At 35.8% G+C, this 18,119-nt stretch overlaps 1 protein-coding gene across 1 annotated transcript; it reads right to left on the bottom strand.

Annotated features, from left to right (window-relative positions):
• Nucleotides 1–765: 765 nt before the first annotated feature.
• Nucleotides 766–10,559, bottom strand: LOC121325138 (G-protein coupled receptor 26-like). The gene is made up of 3 exons (XM_041267443.1): nt 9,742–10,559; nt 6,516–6,629; nt 766–1,589 (listed from the first exon to the last, which is right to left on the bottom strand). The coding sequence occupies exons 1-3, from the start codon at nt 10,410–10,412 to the stop codon at nt 1,358–1,360; spliced, it is 1,017 nt and encodes a 338-aa protein (XP_041123377.1). The 5' UTR covers nt 10,413–10,559; the 3' UTR covers nt 766–1,357.
• Between the last annotated feature and the right edge of the window lie 7,560 nt (nt 10,560–18,119).

Genomic DNA, 18,119 nt, shown 5'->3' on the forward strand with positions numbered 1-18,119 from the left:
TATGGTATTTACTTTTACATTAGATTTTATTTATACAGAAAGGGAACAGCAGTACTTCAGCTATCCAGATATGCAGTCGCTTATATCTTAGACTCCTTCAATCAAGATGGAATTTTCAGAGTACTGTAATAATGTCAAAGCATCTGACTACTGTCTTACTCAGCTATAATTTGATTGCAGTCTGCTTCCCTGACCTAATGAGGTCAGGACATGCATCCCGAGTTGAATTCAATCCCAGCTGCTTCGGATAGGTAATATTAAAAAAAAAAAAAAAACTCAGAGTGAATCAATCCTGTCAGTGTGGTGGGTGCTGAGGCTTGCTTTCAACCCAGGCATGTCTTATGAGGAATGCACTCAAAGTACAGGCTTAGTCATTCTAAAGTTACAGACAAGCCAAGACAAACCCTGTCAATTAAACTCAACTTGATCAAACAACTGCAGGGGCTGAGTTCTATAACAGCGCCGTTGCTATGGAGCTCTCTTTTTTCTTTCTTTTTTTTTTCTCAGCTGCACTGGCAGGCATGCCCATAATTTGTTTCACAAAGTGGTCTCCAATTGGGACAAGATTTTGCAGTTTGTTATTAAAGCATTACCTACCACTGGGGAAGGTGGTCAATAAAAGTCCATCAGCCAGCCAACCATCACCAAGCCAACCAACTGAAGAATGCAGTTGTTTGGTTCAAATTTTATTTTTCCATTACCGAGAGTTAAATAGGGATTGGAGTGAACATGAATAAATGAACAGAAGAAAAAAATACAGGGCATGAGACATAAATAGTATAATGTATTCAAATTAGTGCCAAAGCATTTCCCAAAAGAAAGAAAAAAACATGCAAAACTTATAAACAAGGAATATTTTGACTTCATCTCACATATATCAATTTATATCTGCCTTTTAAAACTACCTTGTTAAGGAAATAAGTGCTTATCAATTGTTAGGATCTGATATCACATAAAAATATGGCCTCCATTAATCTGTAGAGCACTTCAAATACACTGTAAGTAGGACTGGGATTCAACTCCAGTAGACACCATGATTCCAAGGGAGATCTATATGAACTGCCTATTGCACTAAACTCACTGGGGTAAATACTGGAGATCTCAAGTTGTAGAGAATCAAGCATGGGACCAACAAACTCTTTTTAGCCCTGCAACTGAACTTGACATTCAAACTTAGGCTTCTTGTGACAATTTAAATGACTAAGTGAAATCAGTGGTGTTCAAAATAACTGGTCACCCATTTCCAATCAGATTGTGTTGCCCATACTTACATAATGGGAATTATGGACTGGGATCTTTTTGGTATTCTTGAACCATACATACTTGACAGCTTCTTCAAGCCTTCGTTGAGGGGTTTTCATTCCGTGGCTTGGATGGTGTTGGTTCTTCCATTCTCACCCCTTATTCTAGAGGAGTTTAGTGAGCTCTTTTTCAGGACTCTGTTAATAATATCACTGCATGTCTTCTTGTACTGATTCCGGAGAAGAGAGTACACAAAGGGATCTGAGGCTGCTTTGCTGTAAGCCAAGCACTTGGAAACAACTCCCCAATGAGGACTGATAGGCACTGCTGAAGACAGCTCCACAAGCCTGTCAAAAAATAAAGAAATACAATATATAAGAAGCATCTGAAACATTTACCCTTGGATAATGACCAAACAATCATCACAACAAACCAAACCATCTTTAAAAATTCTCCTTCTAATATGAAACCTTAGCAAAGTGCTTTCTTTCACAGACCTGTGTTACTATTCATCCTAAAAGAGGACTCACTTATCAAGGGGGTTAATTCAGGAATTTTGAGTTTGGAAAACTCATCTTTGCTGTTCCTCATTCTTTGTTCAGCCAGCAGGGTAATCCCTAAAAATCCCTAATCCCTAAAAAAAAGTTTTACTGTGACTGGAAACTTGTAAGCAGTGCCTTTTTAACATTTTAATTCTCTATTTACAGATTTAATACATTTTTTAGTTTTCTTCTGTTTCTCTTTTTTTTTACTGTGTGGTTGTGCCCTGCAATGCAGCTTCCTGATAAGTTTATTTCTTTTGTGGAATTCATCACACATTAAGTCTCTGTTGATGGAAAAAACAATCACAGGTATTCAGCATGATGACCCAGACCATGTTGTTTCAAACAATAGGTTATAGTCTAGAATGTAGCCTGAATGCTGTATTACTTTGAATCACCACCGCCCTTGAATAAGCACTGCACTCAGATGTCAGATTTGCAATGGACGCCACCTCAAATAAACACAGCTCTCAATAATGAAACACGTACATTAGCTCCTCTTCAATATCAGGATGAGCAAGGCATAGCCTTTTTTTTTTACTCTGTGAAGATGTCGGCTCTTCTTGTAGCTGAGGTACTTGTTTTCTCCATTCCCTAATGCAACACTCATCAACTCCGAGTTCTGGAGCATGCAGGCCAATTGCCTTTCTGATCTGTGAGCTCAACAGCTTTCAGTTTAAAAATTAAGTTGTAGACTTCTTCTCCATCCTGATCAAGTTGTATCTGCATAAATAAACTTCAATGTACACCTCCTTCAAATACCGTTAAAACCTCAATAAAAATTTGTGCCTTTCGAAAACCGTAATACTGAATAAGCGCTGCCCTTGAGTAAGCACTGCAGCTGTTTTCAGCAATTTAAAATAAACATTGCAGTGCTAATTTAAAGTAATACAGTACATGTGCATCTATTCCACTCTCCGCCTCTGTTTATTCTGTGCTCTTTAGTGTAGTGCTCGTCATGGAAGTTTTTACAGTGGCATCTCAAACTGATATTGTCGTGCTGATAATCTAGGCCATGCTGCAGCCTGGGGCCATACCACCTTGGAGTCTGATCTTGTCAACATTGTGCTTGGTTAGGACATGGATCGGAAAACTCAGTGGAAGGGATTGCTTAGTGGGAAGCATTCTTTCCTCAGGGGTAGAGCTCCACTGATGCTCATGCATGGTCTGGGGGTATCTCTGTTGTTTGGATGATATATTAAACTGAGTTCCTGTCCAATAGATTGTAATAGCTACTTCATTGTTAATGCAGTATAATACAACTGTTAAAGGAGATGCTAAGTATATTCTCTGGTGTGTTCTCCTTCATTGTCTAATGCAATATTTCAAGTTCTATGTAGAAGGAAACAATGTGAGAAACCTATATTTCAATCAAGGTAATTCTGAAACATGCAGTGGCAAACTAATCTGGAGAATAATAAGTACTTACCAAAAGGTAAGACCCCTATCACAGCTGTCCAAATGGTAAGACCCCCCAAGCAATTGTTTGTTCTGAGAATCGCAAAATACTATGTGTTGAAATGTTTTTCTAAAATAATAACTGCTGTTTTGTGGTAGACATTTTGATGGAGTTCTTTTTTGTTTTCTTTGGATTTCTCATTTAGCATTTCAATACCATAGTTTACGTTTTTCAAGCCATTGTGTTTTGTGCACTTTTCATGAACTCAAACACAAATCTGAATTTGTAACTCCTTCTCCAAATTATCAAACATATCTCAATTCCGCTGCCCTTTGTTAAAGAGAGTTGATGTCCATGTAATAAAGTTGTGCCAATCCAATTCAATATCTTCAAACAAAGCCTTTATTTAAAAATTTTTAGATGCAAGCTCACTCTTACACCCATCCCCGAGGATAGGAATAGCAGGCATAAGCATACATGTGATAGATCTTCCTGTCTGATAATGACATTTCAGTTCAGTTTCATGAGCATTCAGTATGGCAATGAGGTGATCTAAATTCAGATGCAGGAGCTAACCTGCAGTCACAGTTAAACACAGCAGCTCATTTCTCCAGATGGGGCAGTGGCTGAACAATAGACAACATCACCATAATCTAAAATTCTCAGGAGTCTTTCTTTATGGGAAATATCTGCCGAGAGATGCAAGACCGGTAGGTATGAGTTGGCTAACTTGTGATCCTGTGTGCTCAAAGGGAAGTGGAATTAATGCATATTCAAATCCTATTAAGTATTCCAGCATAATACATCTCTTTTTCAGCCAGTGCTGTTTTTCCAGATGTAAGGGAAACACCATCATATTCTCCTATGGAAGAACATAGCTAAACATAAACCCAGCTACTGCAATTGTTTTGAGCCTGTTTTTGTTGAAATTGTCAATTTCTTTACACTACAGAACTGTAGAGATTGTATGTGTGGACCCAAACCTATGAGTTTAACACAGCTAAAAATAAACCCAGCTATTGCAATTGTTGTGAGCCTGTGTTTGTTGAAATTGTCCATTTCATTTTACACTAGAGAACTCTAGAGATTGTATGTGTGGACCCAAAGCTATGAGTTTTGTTTAGTAAATAAAAACACAGCTTACTTAGTTTACATGGGCAAACCTTGGGGAATTTGTATTTCTCTTATTTTTATTTTTGAAAATGTCTGTTACCCACAACTCGGGGTTAGCAGCGAGAGGCAGGCTGGTTCGACTGAAGTCACTCACGTCTGCCTAGCCAGCTCTATATGTATCTTTATTGCTAAAGTCCTCAAGTCTGCAGGATCAAAGGATAAGTGCTGTTAGAGATGCATGTGTCTGTGGAACTCAGTACTCCAGCACTGTTAAGTCTAACCATCACTGACACTGCAGGTTAAGTTATTTGAAAAAGGTATTGAATGGAAGTGCCTAAGGAATTCCTCTCATTTCCTCTAAATTCACTATACAGTATATATCTGTTACCACAAGTTCATTCATTCTATGTTACACATACATTGTCCATACATTGGAAGCATGTGGTTTTGTTAACATAATTGCTATCACTATGTGAAACAGAGACAAAATAACCAACTATTACATTATGTGTGCATTACCATGTTCAAAATATATTGATTTTGTTTGAACTACAAGGTAAAATAATAGCAAACTAAGAAAAGTACACATGAAAGCATTAGGAACGTTTGTCTTGACTTCATTTGTTCTTGTTTTACTCTAGAATGTATGATTTTTGTTATTGTTTGTTGGTGTACGATGCTGAAACCTTTTGATCTTTCTATCATGACAATGCACTCTTGCCCCAATTTATATATAGTAGCACTAATTATGTTTGTTGCATTATAACAAAGTGTTATGCACTTCAAAGAAAGAGTTTATTTTTGCACCTAGTTGCCGGCACTGTCACTATATCCATCATATGTATTTTTTTATAACGCTGTTTATGTTTTCAAAAAGCTTGGCATAGAAATGCCATGTTTAGTCCATTTAACTGTCTTAACATTACATAATGACTTGAATTGCTCTTAGCAGGGTTTCTATAATCTAAAGTAATGCTATTCTGCACTGAAATTAGAAATCTGCCAGCTTTTTACTGTTCTATTTAACATGACTTCTAAACTGTTCAGGAATGAGGGCTGGGTGCAAGAAGCACCTATATATACCGTGTGTGTAATTGTGTATTGTGTAACCCTTTATATTTTGGCACCCAGGAGCGCGCGCAAATGTTGTAGCTGTGTTTAACTTGTCTTTAGCAGACAACTCCATATTGTTACAAAACTATAACCAAACCCCCTATGAGTGAATTGGGGACAATAACTTACAGTACATTGCTTGGGTATTTGGTGATAATGTTATAAAATAAACATATGTTATTAAAAACAGTAGTTAATAAACACTGGAGTTTATGCTTGAAAATATGCCCGTGTGTGGTTAAGAGTTAGGTGGCCCCTATATTGAGAGATGTCATATTTTCCTTTATACTACATAGGTAGCTTAATTCAACCACAGCTAGTAGATTCAAATGATTTGAACATTTTTACAAAATGCTTAAAGCAAGTTGTAAAAAAAAGGAACACTGAATAGAGACTTTGGTCAAAGGTTATTCTTTTAGAACAATGTGTAGTGTGTGGTACTGGGTGTTTGTCAAATCTACAGGGTTAAAAGAAAGATCTCCGTCTGCAACAGATAATCTTCTCTCCTTTTAAATTAAGAGAATCCTTTTCTATTTCTATCAACCTTTACTTCATTAAAGTGTTCCCTGTGAAGCACATCTGGACTGTTTTCATTAGAGAAACCTAGAAGTGAGACTTGCCATTAATGATTAACCACTGTGTGTGAATGTACTTTCTGCTTTTGAAATATCACTGCAAGCAGCTTTTCAAATGAGGAATTGACACTATATTGAAAAATGAATTCTACCTTTGAAATACTCAAAGCCAAAAGAATAAGCATCATCCAGGTGATATTTCTGTGTTATCTGTCTCTGTTTGAGGGAAAAACATTTATAACTCTTGAAGGCATTGTGCAGGAAGTTCCATGTTAGAAATCATGTGTGTGTGTGTGTGTGTGGATGGGGGGGGGGGGGGGGGGAGTATTTATGCACATTTATTTGTACCAGCTACACTTTATACTAAATTAATCATTATTCACAAGAAATGTAAATATTATTCAGTGAAGGGTTTCTATATATAATTGCACCCCTTATTGTAAATCAGAAAGAATACAAGTGGGTTATAATAAAAAACAATATTAGTATATTACTGCCTTGCTGCAAGCCTGCAACTTCTTTGTGACTCACCTTGTTATTACATATGGTGCAAAACAAAGAACAAACGTGCCGATAAAGGTGCTAATTTTCTTTGTAGCTCGTTGTCTCCGTCTCTTCTGCTCCTCAAGGCAACGCTGTCGGACACTACAATGGTAAAGGGTGATGCTGTTAACAATGCTTGGCCCTGCTTGGATTTTTTATTTTTTATTTTTTTTTACATAAACCACGATACAATTTGTAGTAAAAGTACGCTAAAAGGGGAACACTTACTATTCCTCTGTGCTTTCTCTGTTTACACTCTAAACTAAACAACACAGAGTTTTAGATTTGGTTCAATATAAAACTCAAGGAAACCATTCAGGGTTATACAGTGGATTAGAAAATGATTGAGTGTGACTAGCTAATCAGCTTCCAGATCTAGCGTGCTTCTGTTTTGCATAGATGCCTGCCGGAATGTTGAAGTGCTTAACTGTGAATTAAATTTTAAATCAATCCGCACATAAATACTGGCTTTCTCCCTTAACATTCTAATCTACAACTAATCTGATAATATAAAAAGCTACTTAAACATACTTTCTGACGCTTATCTAGAGACAAGGGAAATCATATCATCGACCACACGGTAGAACCCGCATTGATGGGCTCTATCGTTTAAATGCTTCATATTTAGAAACCCATACCTGAAATCTTGCATTCTAGAACTAAATAGTGGTAACAAATAAGATTATGTATTTAATTGTAAGGTCAAAAAGTATTCTCTCCAAACATAAAGCATAGCATGTTGTGGGTACCCTAATGAATATAATTAATCATTAGGATTATATAAGCCTTAATGAAAATAAGTGAATCCATTCTCTAAGAATCCTTTTCTGCTCAGTATAAAATAACTGTTATTTTAAGAAGGTCAATCTAGAGGGACTGTTTTTGTTAAAACTTGCCTGGGCTGGGTTAATGCTCCATGATCTTGTCGCATCAGTAGACAACTGTGTGCTCAGTGAGGATGACTGCCAGTGGCTAAAATTAGAATCTGGCATAATCAGATCTACTTTAAAGTGTTATCATCATAATTTCTGAATAGTGGAAGTGCCACTAATTTAAACCAGGGAATGTGGGAGTAATCACTTTTCAAACCATACAAAACACGTATGTAAAATCAGGTGTATTATTTACAAAGATCCCTGTGTGCTTTGCATTTAATAACAAGTTACTACCATTTGAAAAAGTGATCTAAATGATATCACACCAAAAGTAAAAGCAACAGCGTGTTTTTTTTAAAAGCAGTTCCGTTTAAGAAACAAATGCATCCACCCCCCAATGGACATAAGAGAAATTAAAGAACAGAAGGGACAAATGTTGCTTTAATGTTGCTTTCGGCATTTAATGTTTGAGGCCAGTCTTCATTTGTCTATAGCACTAAAACATTGAATTGTGTGTGTCAGTGTGTGTGTGTGTCTGTGTGTGTCTGTGTGTGTGTATGTGTTTGTGAAGGTACATTCACATACAGTAAAGTGAAGCTTCACATTAATTGAAGTGCAATTTATAAGTCCCAGAAAATACAAATCAGATAACATTTAAAACAGCTAACTTGTCATTTCAAAAAGCACATATAAGAGATTCTGGTTTTGTCTACAAATATTACATTTGACAGACTGACTGCCAAATGTTTTGTAGCTGAAAAAAAACACATTTTAACAGTGTTCCTTTTTAATTAAAATGCTGGAACAAGCTACAATTCCAGCAAACTGCACATTGATTGCAGTGCTAGTAGCTTTCACAAGCAATTCTGTAATCTACATATTTACAACAGAATGGATTATTTGGACCCACATAAACTGTAAGCAAAGCATACTTTTTAATTAGGTATATAAACTATTGAATAGAGCTATACTTTCAAGTACTGATATTTGTGGTAAGCATATGTGGGTCATCTTTATAAACACTGTACTCTTATTCTGCAGCTGCAACAGTTGTTTTGTAAAAGAGAAATGACAATGCACAGAACGAGCCAGAAACAAGTGAAGGTGCATGCAATACAAGCTCTAAAATTAAACCCTTGATTTGTTTATTTAAAGAATTTTAACATCAAGTTTTTGTAAAAATTGAACACAGTGGAGGTAGAGAAAATGCTTTCTAATGAGGAATAGCGAGCAATTTATTTATTATTGGGGGGAAAATCATGAATTAATTAAAGTTATGATGTTATTTAGTTGCCATATACTACACTAAGAAATAACACGTGTTAAACAAACTGTATCTTTTGGCATATTACAACCATTATTATTATTATTATTATTATTATTATTATTATTATTATTATTATTATTATTATTATTATTATTATTATTATTATTATTATTTTAATTTGATAATTGCCTCACGCTTTACACTCAAGGTCGATTCCTCTTCTTAATTGCCATTTGACTAGCAGACATACAGATATGGTTTAGTTTTTGCATCTAGGAATGTTCAAGATTGTTTGTACAAATTGATAAATAAATAAATAAAAACCAGATACACTCAACATTCTAATCTGCGTGTGGAATAAGTTCAATATTAATCAAAATTTAGAGCTGCGTAAAAATCAAGGTCAGTACCACTTGCAAAACAAAATATCATCCTGCGACATAACTACTGGAGCGTACTAAAATGTCATAAATAAGTAACTGACTACGTTAAAACATAAATGCAAAGTTTCCCCCAATAGGCTAGTATCCCTCCGACGCTGACTAACTCCATATGTGAATTGGCAAATTGAACTTTTAAAATAAACAGCGACTTGCAACAGAAATCAGTACCAAGCCCGAGAGTATTACCTACAGTAAGTAAGGGAGACTGACGTTTTCAGTTGACTTGAAATGATTCTGGTTATCAAATAGCATTCCAGGCAAATACTCGAATGGGCCCTTGTTAAGTATACACAGATGTGTCGACTTTTCGAGTGGGCTAAGGGTCAGTGTAAATTAGTGAACTCTAATTAACTGATAAGCTATTATTTTAAAAGTGTAATTAAAAAAAAAATCCAGCCATATAATAATACAGCACAGTATTGGCATATATAGTGGCATCATTCATTGCCCCTGAATGAGTTAACCGTTTGACCAATGTTCTTGATGTTGAGGCTGGACTGATACAGCCACTCTTAAACAATTGCAGCATTACAAATAAATCAAAAATTATCTTGCCATTAAAACAAATACCAGAAAAAGTTCAACTTTTGCATAAAAAAAAAAAAAAAACCTAAGGCCATGCGTCTTACCTTGGGTGAATGTCCACTAGCAGCACCAAGGTTTGCATTGTGATAATGTCTATTCTCTTACAGTGAAAGCGCGCCACTTTGAGCACTTTCAGATAAGTAAAACACAAGACTATCAAGGAAAGGAGAAAGGTAAAGGCATGGAAAACCACTGTAAAAACCACAAACTGGGTCCTGTTGTGGTGCGCTCTCCCGTTGCACAGAGTACAGGAGGCGTAAAGCTGATGGTATCCCACCCACGAAAGGCAAACCGACACGGCGGAGAAGGATACCGAATGCACCCACGAGTAACCGAGCATTATGAAAGCATCTCTGTGGCGCATTTTTGAATGGTAACTCAAAGGAAAAACAACCGCTATCCACCTGTCGATGCTCAGAGCTGCCATGCTCAGCATGGAATTAGTGGTGAGAAATGTCTCTAAAAACCCCACAATTTGGCAGAATCCTCCCCCTCCTGGATGCTCCTTGTTGATAATTCCTAGCAAAGTCAACGGCATGTTCAACACAGTCATCAGCAAGTTGCAAAAGGTCAGGTTAAGAATAAACAAACCGGGAACTTGCTTCCGAATCTCCGCGCTGTACAAAAAACAAATCAGCACCACCACGTTGGACAGCAACGACACAATGATGATCAGTACTACCAGGAAAGATACAAGTACCTCTGCTGCGTCCATGGTGCAACCGCACTCAGATATCCAGATTTTCTGCAATTGTATGCAGCCACCAGCAGCACCGGGATAACATGATGTTAGGTGTAGGGTAAATCCTCCATCGTGCCAAGATAGTCCTGGTTATTTCCCGAGGACAGCAGCACAGTTGCTTCTTAACACGTCACTGCCTTCAGCTTTGTGCACAAAGCACCAGGGATGCCCACCAAGCTGCGAGGGTCTGGAATTATCAGTAGGACTGAACCACTGTCTCAAGAGACACGCGATTAATCAGAAGCTCCCTACTGATCCAAAAGGTGCATTTATTAAGTTCCTTCAAGTATCTCCACTCTGCCTTGATGAATGTTTTTCTATGTAAAGCGATCATAGAGTATTTTGTGCATTTAGGGTTCTACATAGCAGACTATCAAAAATATCCTTCATTACTAAACCAGCAGTTGAATAATGCTGTTTATCATCAGGCAGGCTGATAGTGAAAAAAAAAAAAAAAAAAAAAAAAAAAAAAAAAAAGCTCGGCGGTTCTACAAAATCAAACAAATATAAAGCTGTAGATCGCCTCCCTGTTTCTTTGGATTCTCGGGGCATTCTACGCTGCTTGTAATATTGCAAACTGTTAATATCTGACCGCACTTGAACGAGTTTGCAGGACCCAGTTCTCTACAAAACACAGTTCAAATTTTGTATAAAATATAAGCACATTATAATATATCAAAACGCATTTTCATGAATTGTACCAGAGCGAGTTATATTCACATGCGATTGAAGCAAAATAGATGTCTTAACAAGCCCATTTTACCATCTGCTGAGACGAGCCACTGTTTTTTTTTTGTTTGTTTTTTTGTTTGTTTTTGTGCCCCGACCCACCTATAATCGCCTACTATTATATATACTATATATATTGCACCCATATATAGCTGAAGCTGGCTCTTTGATATATATATATATATATATATATATATATATATATATATATATATATATATGGGCATATAATATATATATGGGTGCAAAAATAATATATATTTTATAATATAATAAAAATAGTAATATATAAGATAATTAATATATATATATAATTTAATAATAATCATTTCAAAGCATTTCATAGGTCATGTTTGCAATGTTTAATTTAAAGTTATGACATCATAATGTAGTATACAAACTGGATAACATTTTTAGTTGGTATAACCTACAGGTAAATCTGTTAACCATTAGGAATCCTATAAAGCACAATCATAGATGAGAAGGTCCCAGGGCCTTCTACAAAGAACCTTTGTTCCGAATCCTCTGTGTTGTTTAAGTTATTTAAATAACAGATGGTTCTATAAGAGTTTTAAAAAGGTCTTCCTCGTTGGATGATAGTTAATTGCAGGTTACAAATGCACTGCATCTAATTATTGAACCGGAAATGGTTTTGACACTTGGTTTAATATTGAAATCATTGCTTAATCTGTACAATAATGATTCTTCACACTCTAGACCAGGAGAAAGCCTTAATAAATCATGTGGTTTTACATGGAACTCCCAGAAACCTATTCAGAAAGGACTCTTGCAAAAAAGAGTTGTGTACACCAGTTGGAACAACCAGTGACCTGCTCTACAGTAACCACGGGACAAAACATTAAAGTCACTCACTGCATGGATATGAAAAATAGATACTACTTGAAGCAAGGCATTTAAATTAATTGAGCAGCAAAAAAAAAAAAAAAAAAAAAAAAAAAATGTACTGTATATACTGTACCAGATAGCAATTGGTTATACTGAAAGAAGACTGGTCCTCCACTAGATTTAATGCTCTGGCTCCCAACTAAAGTTTGAAAACAAGTTTCTGTTCTGGATTAGTGTATGTAGAATTTGAATATCTTAATAAATAGATTTAGGCAGCAAATTATTATTTTGGTCTAAAAGTACAATTTTGTATTATCCAAAAGTAAAAAAAAAACAAGAAGAAGAAGAAGAAGAAGAAGAAGAAGAAGAAGAAGAAGAAGAAGAAGAAGACAGACAAATTAAAAAAAACACAGTCATTGTGACATGACAAAGTAAAACACTTGGTGTTAAGCACAGCCCAGTTAGACTACATAAGTGATGGCCATGCACATTGGCCACTCTGTCCATTTCAGCTGCATGGGAAGTTGGTGTTACCTCCATGTTGTAGATCACTGTTTCTGTGAGGCTAGGAATCCAACCCAAGCTGGTCCTGATTTGAACTCCATTTTTCATGATTCCATTGCCTGCGGCATTATTGATTTAACTTACTTAGTTCTGTTCAATTAATTTGTTCAACTTCAATTTAAAAAAAGTACTGTTCTTCTAGATAATACAAATGTGTTATTGATTGAACATCTATAGGGGTTTATGTGGGTGGAAGAAGCTGTCGCTGCTGATCCTTTGTTTCTTTGCATGTTTCTATACTTAAATTTAGAATGCATATTTTATACATTACAAAAAAAAATGTTTGCACCTAATTACATCTTGTGTTTCTGGTCACATGGTTCGACTGCAACAAGACCATTAGCGTAAAATTTAAATATGTCATCTCAAAAATAGTTAGGTCCAAGGAAACACCAGTAACTCTATAGTTGTAAGTAATGTTTCTAGTTGTTTTGAAATATATTCATATCCTGAATTAAAGCATAAATAACAAGCAAAAAACTAAAATGGCTTCAACACAAGAAAAAGGGTGTTAAACAAATCTTGATTAAAATCAGTCCTTTAACATTTAATACCTAGACTACTTCTAATAGTAGTTTGTACTGCTGCAGCATCACTTACAATAAAGAGCATACTTGTACCCAGTGAATACCTTATAGTTTCTAAAGAAATGTAGTACTTAAGATATTGGAAGATCAAATACATTTTCTAGCCTCTTGTTTGAAGTGGATGCTGTGGTACGAAGTACAACAGCTCTAGTTTTTCATTATTTTGGTGCTGGAATAAGGGTTATTGATTGGTACTTATGTCTTTGAGCTTGAGCCCGCAGAATAATTTGAGAACATGTATAACAATACACTTGTGAACCAGAAGAAATTACTTAACATTGATTGAACATAGTACAAATGAGAGAAAATAATAATCAGAAATCAGAGAATTTCCATCATGTTGAAGCTATCGTGGTCCTTTGCTTGTTATTTATGCCTTAATTTTTTTCAAGTAAAAGCATTGAATTGTATGCACCAACTCTACTTGAGATTCAGTCCTAAAAATAAATACAAAAACACATTTTAAACAGGGGCACGGATGATTTTTAAGCATCTTGGCTGCTTTACTTTATGTAACCTTTGGCACTTCACCACAGATGTCAAAATGAGCAAAACAGTAAACATAAGTGCAATAGGGGCTGATCTGCACAATACCCCAATAATGTCTTTCATAAAAGCCGAGGTTACCCTGAATACCGTGCTTGCTTTGAAACTGGCAAAGTATTTGAAGTGATCAATACGTCAGACACCCGTAGCATTGTGAATAAATAAATAGATAAAACGGTGTCGCTTCATTTCACATTGATATTGGAAAATAAATAAATAAATAAATACTATTTAGATACATTTTCCTTTTGTTCTGCTTTTATAAACAGACTAATGATATATTTATGTAAATATCTGGTGTTTATATAGGTGCAATTAGATTTTCATACCCTTGCCTTCTCACACACCGTTTCCCTCCAGACCTCTAAGGTGCTTAAATCTACCCTTGACTGCTCCATGATTTTTGGTAACATTTTCATAGACAAATCCCAGCCTTGTGAATGATATCCTTTTCTACATTTAGATATCATTTACAACAATTTTATGTACCAGGGTTGACTAGAGTATTAAAGTACATTGAGGTGGTTGTCAAGAAAGGTTATACTGAAAATGTAAATGTATCAAAAGCACAAATTCAATAACATGCCCTATAACACCAAGGACTCCAGCACTTTCATTTTGATTGAATGTAAGCCCTAGAACTCTCTTTTCTATTAGCCAGTTCCCTTTCTCAGTTTCGGAGGACTATGACAGAAGCTGTCAAGATTGCTTCCTGGAGGTGGGTTCCCAGAATTCCCCCTCTTTGTCAGGGGAACACAAGCTTCTAGCCTTTTGAGATTATACAAGAGAGTGATTTCCATGGAATACACAGTTTATGAAACTGCTGCAGTACAACTGCAAAAAGTAGACAGACCGCAGTACTAGTGTGTGTGTGTGTGTGTGTGTGTGTGTGTGTGTGTGTGTGTGTGTGTGTGTGTGTGTGTATATATGTGTGTGTGTATATATATATATATATATATATATATATATATATATATATATATATATATATATATATATATATATATATATACATACAGTATGTCATTTAGTGTGCCAAATTATAACAGTTTTTCTGTCCAGTTTAGAATGCCCCATTCTAGCAGCAGCAATCCCCACAGGAGCCCAGCAGTAAGGAAGGTCAGTGGCCAATCTCCAATCTCACGTATGAGTGCCAGAGGCAGCAACTTTGAATATCCATGACACGAACCTGCCCTCCCTCTACAGCATGACTCACCCTCCACTCCTTGTAGTTGTGTCTTTACCAGACAAGCCACTCAGGGGAGCTCAGGCAGTTTTTTAACTGCACAGATTTTCAAACAGAAGTTATAATGGAGCTCCACTTCAATTCCCATGCATTTTAAATGTGCCTGCACTGATCTTTTGTTGTGTGTTTGTCTTCCGATGCATGCTTATTGGTTGTCAGTGTTGTTGGAACAGAAGCTGAAAACATACAGGTTTCTGTGGTGGGATAGTTCAGAAGATAGATGACAGCACTTCAGTGCTTTAAAAAAAAGATCAGATTGTTGTTGCTATACCCTGGAGGAAATCCATTAAACCCTGCTAACCACGGTACAAAATCCATTTCCCTTCCTCTTGTTGGTATCACGTAATTATATATATGTCATTGGTTCTGGTTTGTTTTGTAACATTGCTGCAGTCTTAGAATAGAGGTTTTGGTTATGCATAGCCTTGGGTTTGGAAAGCTGAATCCAATGTTATATTGATCCAAAATCTGTAGCTATGCTGCCTGTGCCAGGAAAACATCAGCTCTTATTAAAGGGCAGAAAGTCATTAAGATCATTTCATCAAATGGCCAGTTTCTCTTTGAAACACCTGTAGTGTGGAATCTTTCAGATTCAATTTGTGCCAGTGATGCCCTTTCTCACTCTTCCATTAAAATGCAGCACTGTTCCTGAATCAGATGCTGGTGAGTTATCCATAAGCTTGCACAGCCATCTAAATTACTTATCAGTGAGACTGCTCTGATATTCAGCAGATCGCATGTAGTGTGTACAGCGCCCTGCAGAATGGTGAGATAGTCAAAGTCAGTTTCATGGTGGGTTTAGTGCAGGCTGCTTTAGTCTGGGAAGGAACATGATTGTTCCATGATAAGTATGTAAAATTGTAAGAACCCTTTAAATGTTGAAATGCACCATAAAGCTTAGATAACCTTCCTTCTGAATAACCTTCCAGTTGCTCTCCCTGCCTCATACGATGTGTTGTTGCAGATTATGGTTTTATAGTTTATGTTTAACCTATGTTTCAGAATTGTTAACTATAAATTATTCATTTTAACACCGAGCAGAAACAGGGACTAGGTGAACTTCTGAAAGTGCAGTTCTTTAAGGGTGTAACAATTTTTTTCTGCTCAGCAAAAAACAATTGCTTTGCCTAATGGATTAAGCAATCTATAACACATTGATGATGCAGTTGACCTCAGGAACGACAAGCAGGTTTCCAAGAAAATCAAAAAAGAAAGAAAAGAAAAATTTCTCATATGTATGTTACAGTATTATATTATGTTATGTTTGCAGTGGATAATAATGTGAAAGATGTGACAGGATTTTTTTTTTACACGACCATTTAGAACAAGACAAAGCAAACACAGTACTGCTGTATGACTTTGATGTTGCTCAGTCTTTTGAACTACTCTGTCTGGGCACTTTATTATGACTTGTTTACTTGATTGGATTTGGCATTGCCCTGTTATGCAGCATTTTCTCCTGGGACACTTGATTACTCTGGATAGCTGAACTAATGCCCTAGTTTACTAAAGCATCATTGCAGATCAAGTTCATCCACAAATGCTGCACTTGTGCCATGATGGCTATGTCTCTTTTAAAGATGGCAATGCACCCTTCCACCTTGCCAATTCTGTGCAAACAGTAGAAGGAGCAAGACAGAAACTTTGGGCATCTTCCATGGCTGCCACAATGGCGTGATCTCAATTCAATTGAGCATGTTTGGGATGAACTTGAAAAACTCAATTGCCATCACAATACTCTGCCTACCTCTTTTCACACCACAAAGTGATTTATTCCAAGAGAATTGTGTAAAATAAATATAGACTGATATAGACAGACTACTTCCAAAAATAAAACTGTGTTAGAAAGTGCAAATAAAGTGTGCTAAGGTTTGTTTTAATAGGTATTCATCAGTGTGAAAAAACAGTCCATTTTTTTTTTCATTCAGACAGACTAATGAGATTTATACATTGCAAATGTTCCAGTTATGGAACAGAAGAGTGCATTCTGAATGTTCTGCAAATCATAGCCAGTTACTCACAGCTTTGCCCCTTCTCTTGTAGAGATAAATACAAAATAGCCCATTTTACAAATGACAATCACCTATGAAATTATTTCTATTTCAGACGGATGGATAGCTTTCAGTTTTCATTACCTTGTCATATTACTCAGTTTGTAAAATCAAAGTTTAATAATACCCTCTACTAATAAATATATAACCCACTTAGAAATTAGTTTAGAAGTTATTTGTGGCAGATTTGAACATCAGGTGGATATGAAATATTAAGTAATGGAAACCCTTTTAAATGTATCAGTCAATCAGTCAATCAATGAATCAACCTTTATTTTATATAGTGCCTTTCATAGTGGATCACTATCACAAAGCACTTTACAAGATAGAGATAGTGAGGAACAAATGTCTTTAAAATGGTCAACCCTCAAGTGTATTTTTGTCAGTGATGGTTTGTAATTTTCTTCCTGTAAATAATGAATTTGAATGTACTTTAAAAAAACATCTTCCAAAAAGTAACCTTCAGTTTATAATTGTACAGGTCCCTTCTCTGTCTAGGTAATATATTACAAATGCTGCTCATGGTACGTACGCTCAACCTTAAGTGGCAGGAGCTATGGAGCTATTATTTCCAAATACTACAGCAGCTTTTATTAATTTTTTTGGTCAATTTCAATGATCACTTCACTGTATTGTTACATAGTACTGTCCATAATAAATCACCCAGGGTGAAAACTGAAGCTTGATTAATATACTATAAATGCAACAGTATTTAGATCTGGTACTGTTTAGATCATTAAAATAGACCCATTGTGTTTGTTACAACATTAATTGCTATCAAGCCTTTTCGAAGTATTTTTAAACATATTAAATACAATAGAGGATTATGCCACTTGCTTGCAAGTCAAGATAAATCAAGATTTTATTTACTTCTTGTTTGCACTAGTTTTAAAGCAACACTGTTGGAGGATAAGGTTTAGGGGTCTCCATTCTCTATACACAGCTTTAACTCATGTGTTATCTAAAGAATGTTTTTTAAAATTTGTTTCTATATTTAAAATCAAGTTTGATATTCCTGAAACTGTTTGGGACTACTGATGGTTTCATTAACAACAGCAAAGAACAGTTTTATAAACATCAAACGTGTTCTTATTGTTCTTAAAACTGCTTT

This window comes from Polyodon spathula, chromosome 13 (assembly GCF_017654505.1).
Source record: "Polyodon spathula isolate WHYD16114869_AA chromosome 13, ASM1765450v1, whole genome shotgun sequence".
In the NCBI taxonomy this organism is placed as follows: Eukaryota; Metazoa; Chordata; class Actinopteri; order Acipenseriformes; family Polyodontidae; genus Polyodon; species Polyodon spathula.

Coding starts and splice junctions, on each gene's coding strand:
- LOC121325138 (XM_041267443.1), bottom strand. CDS start 10,412: ATGGACGCAGCAGAGGTACTTGTATCTTTCCTGGTAGTACTGATCATC. Junction 6,630..9,741: donor CTAGTGGACATTCACCCAAG/GTAAGACGCATG, acceptor TTACCATTGTAG/TGTCCGACAGCGTTGCCTTG. Junction 1,590..6,515: donor GCACCATATGTAATAACAAG/GTGAGTCACAAA, acceptor ATTTTTTGACAG/GCTTGTGGAGCTGTCTTCAG.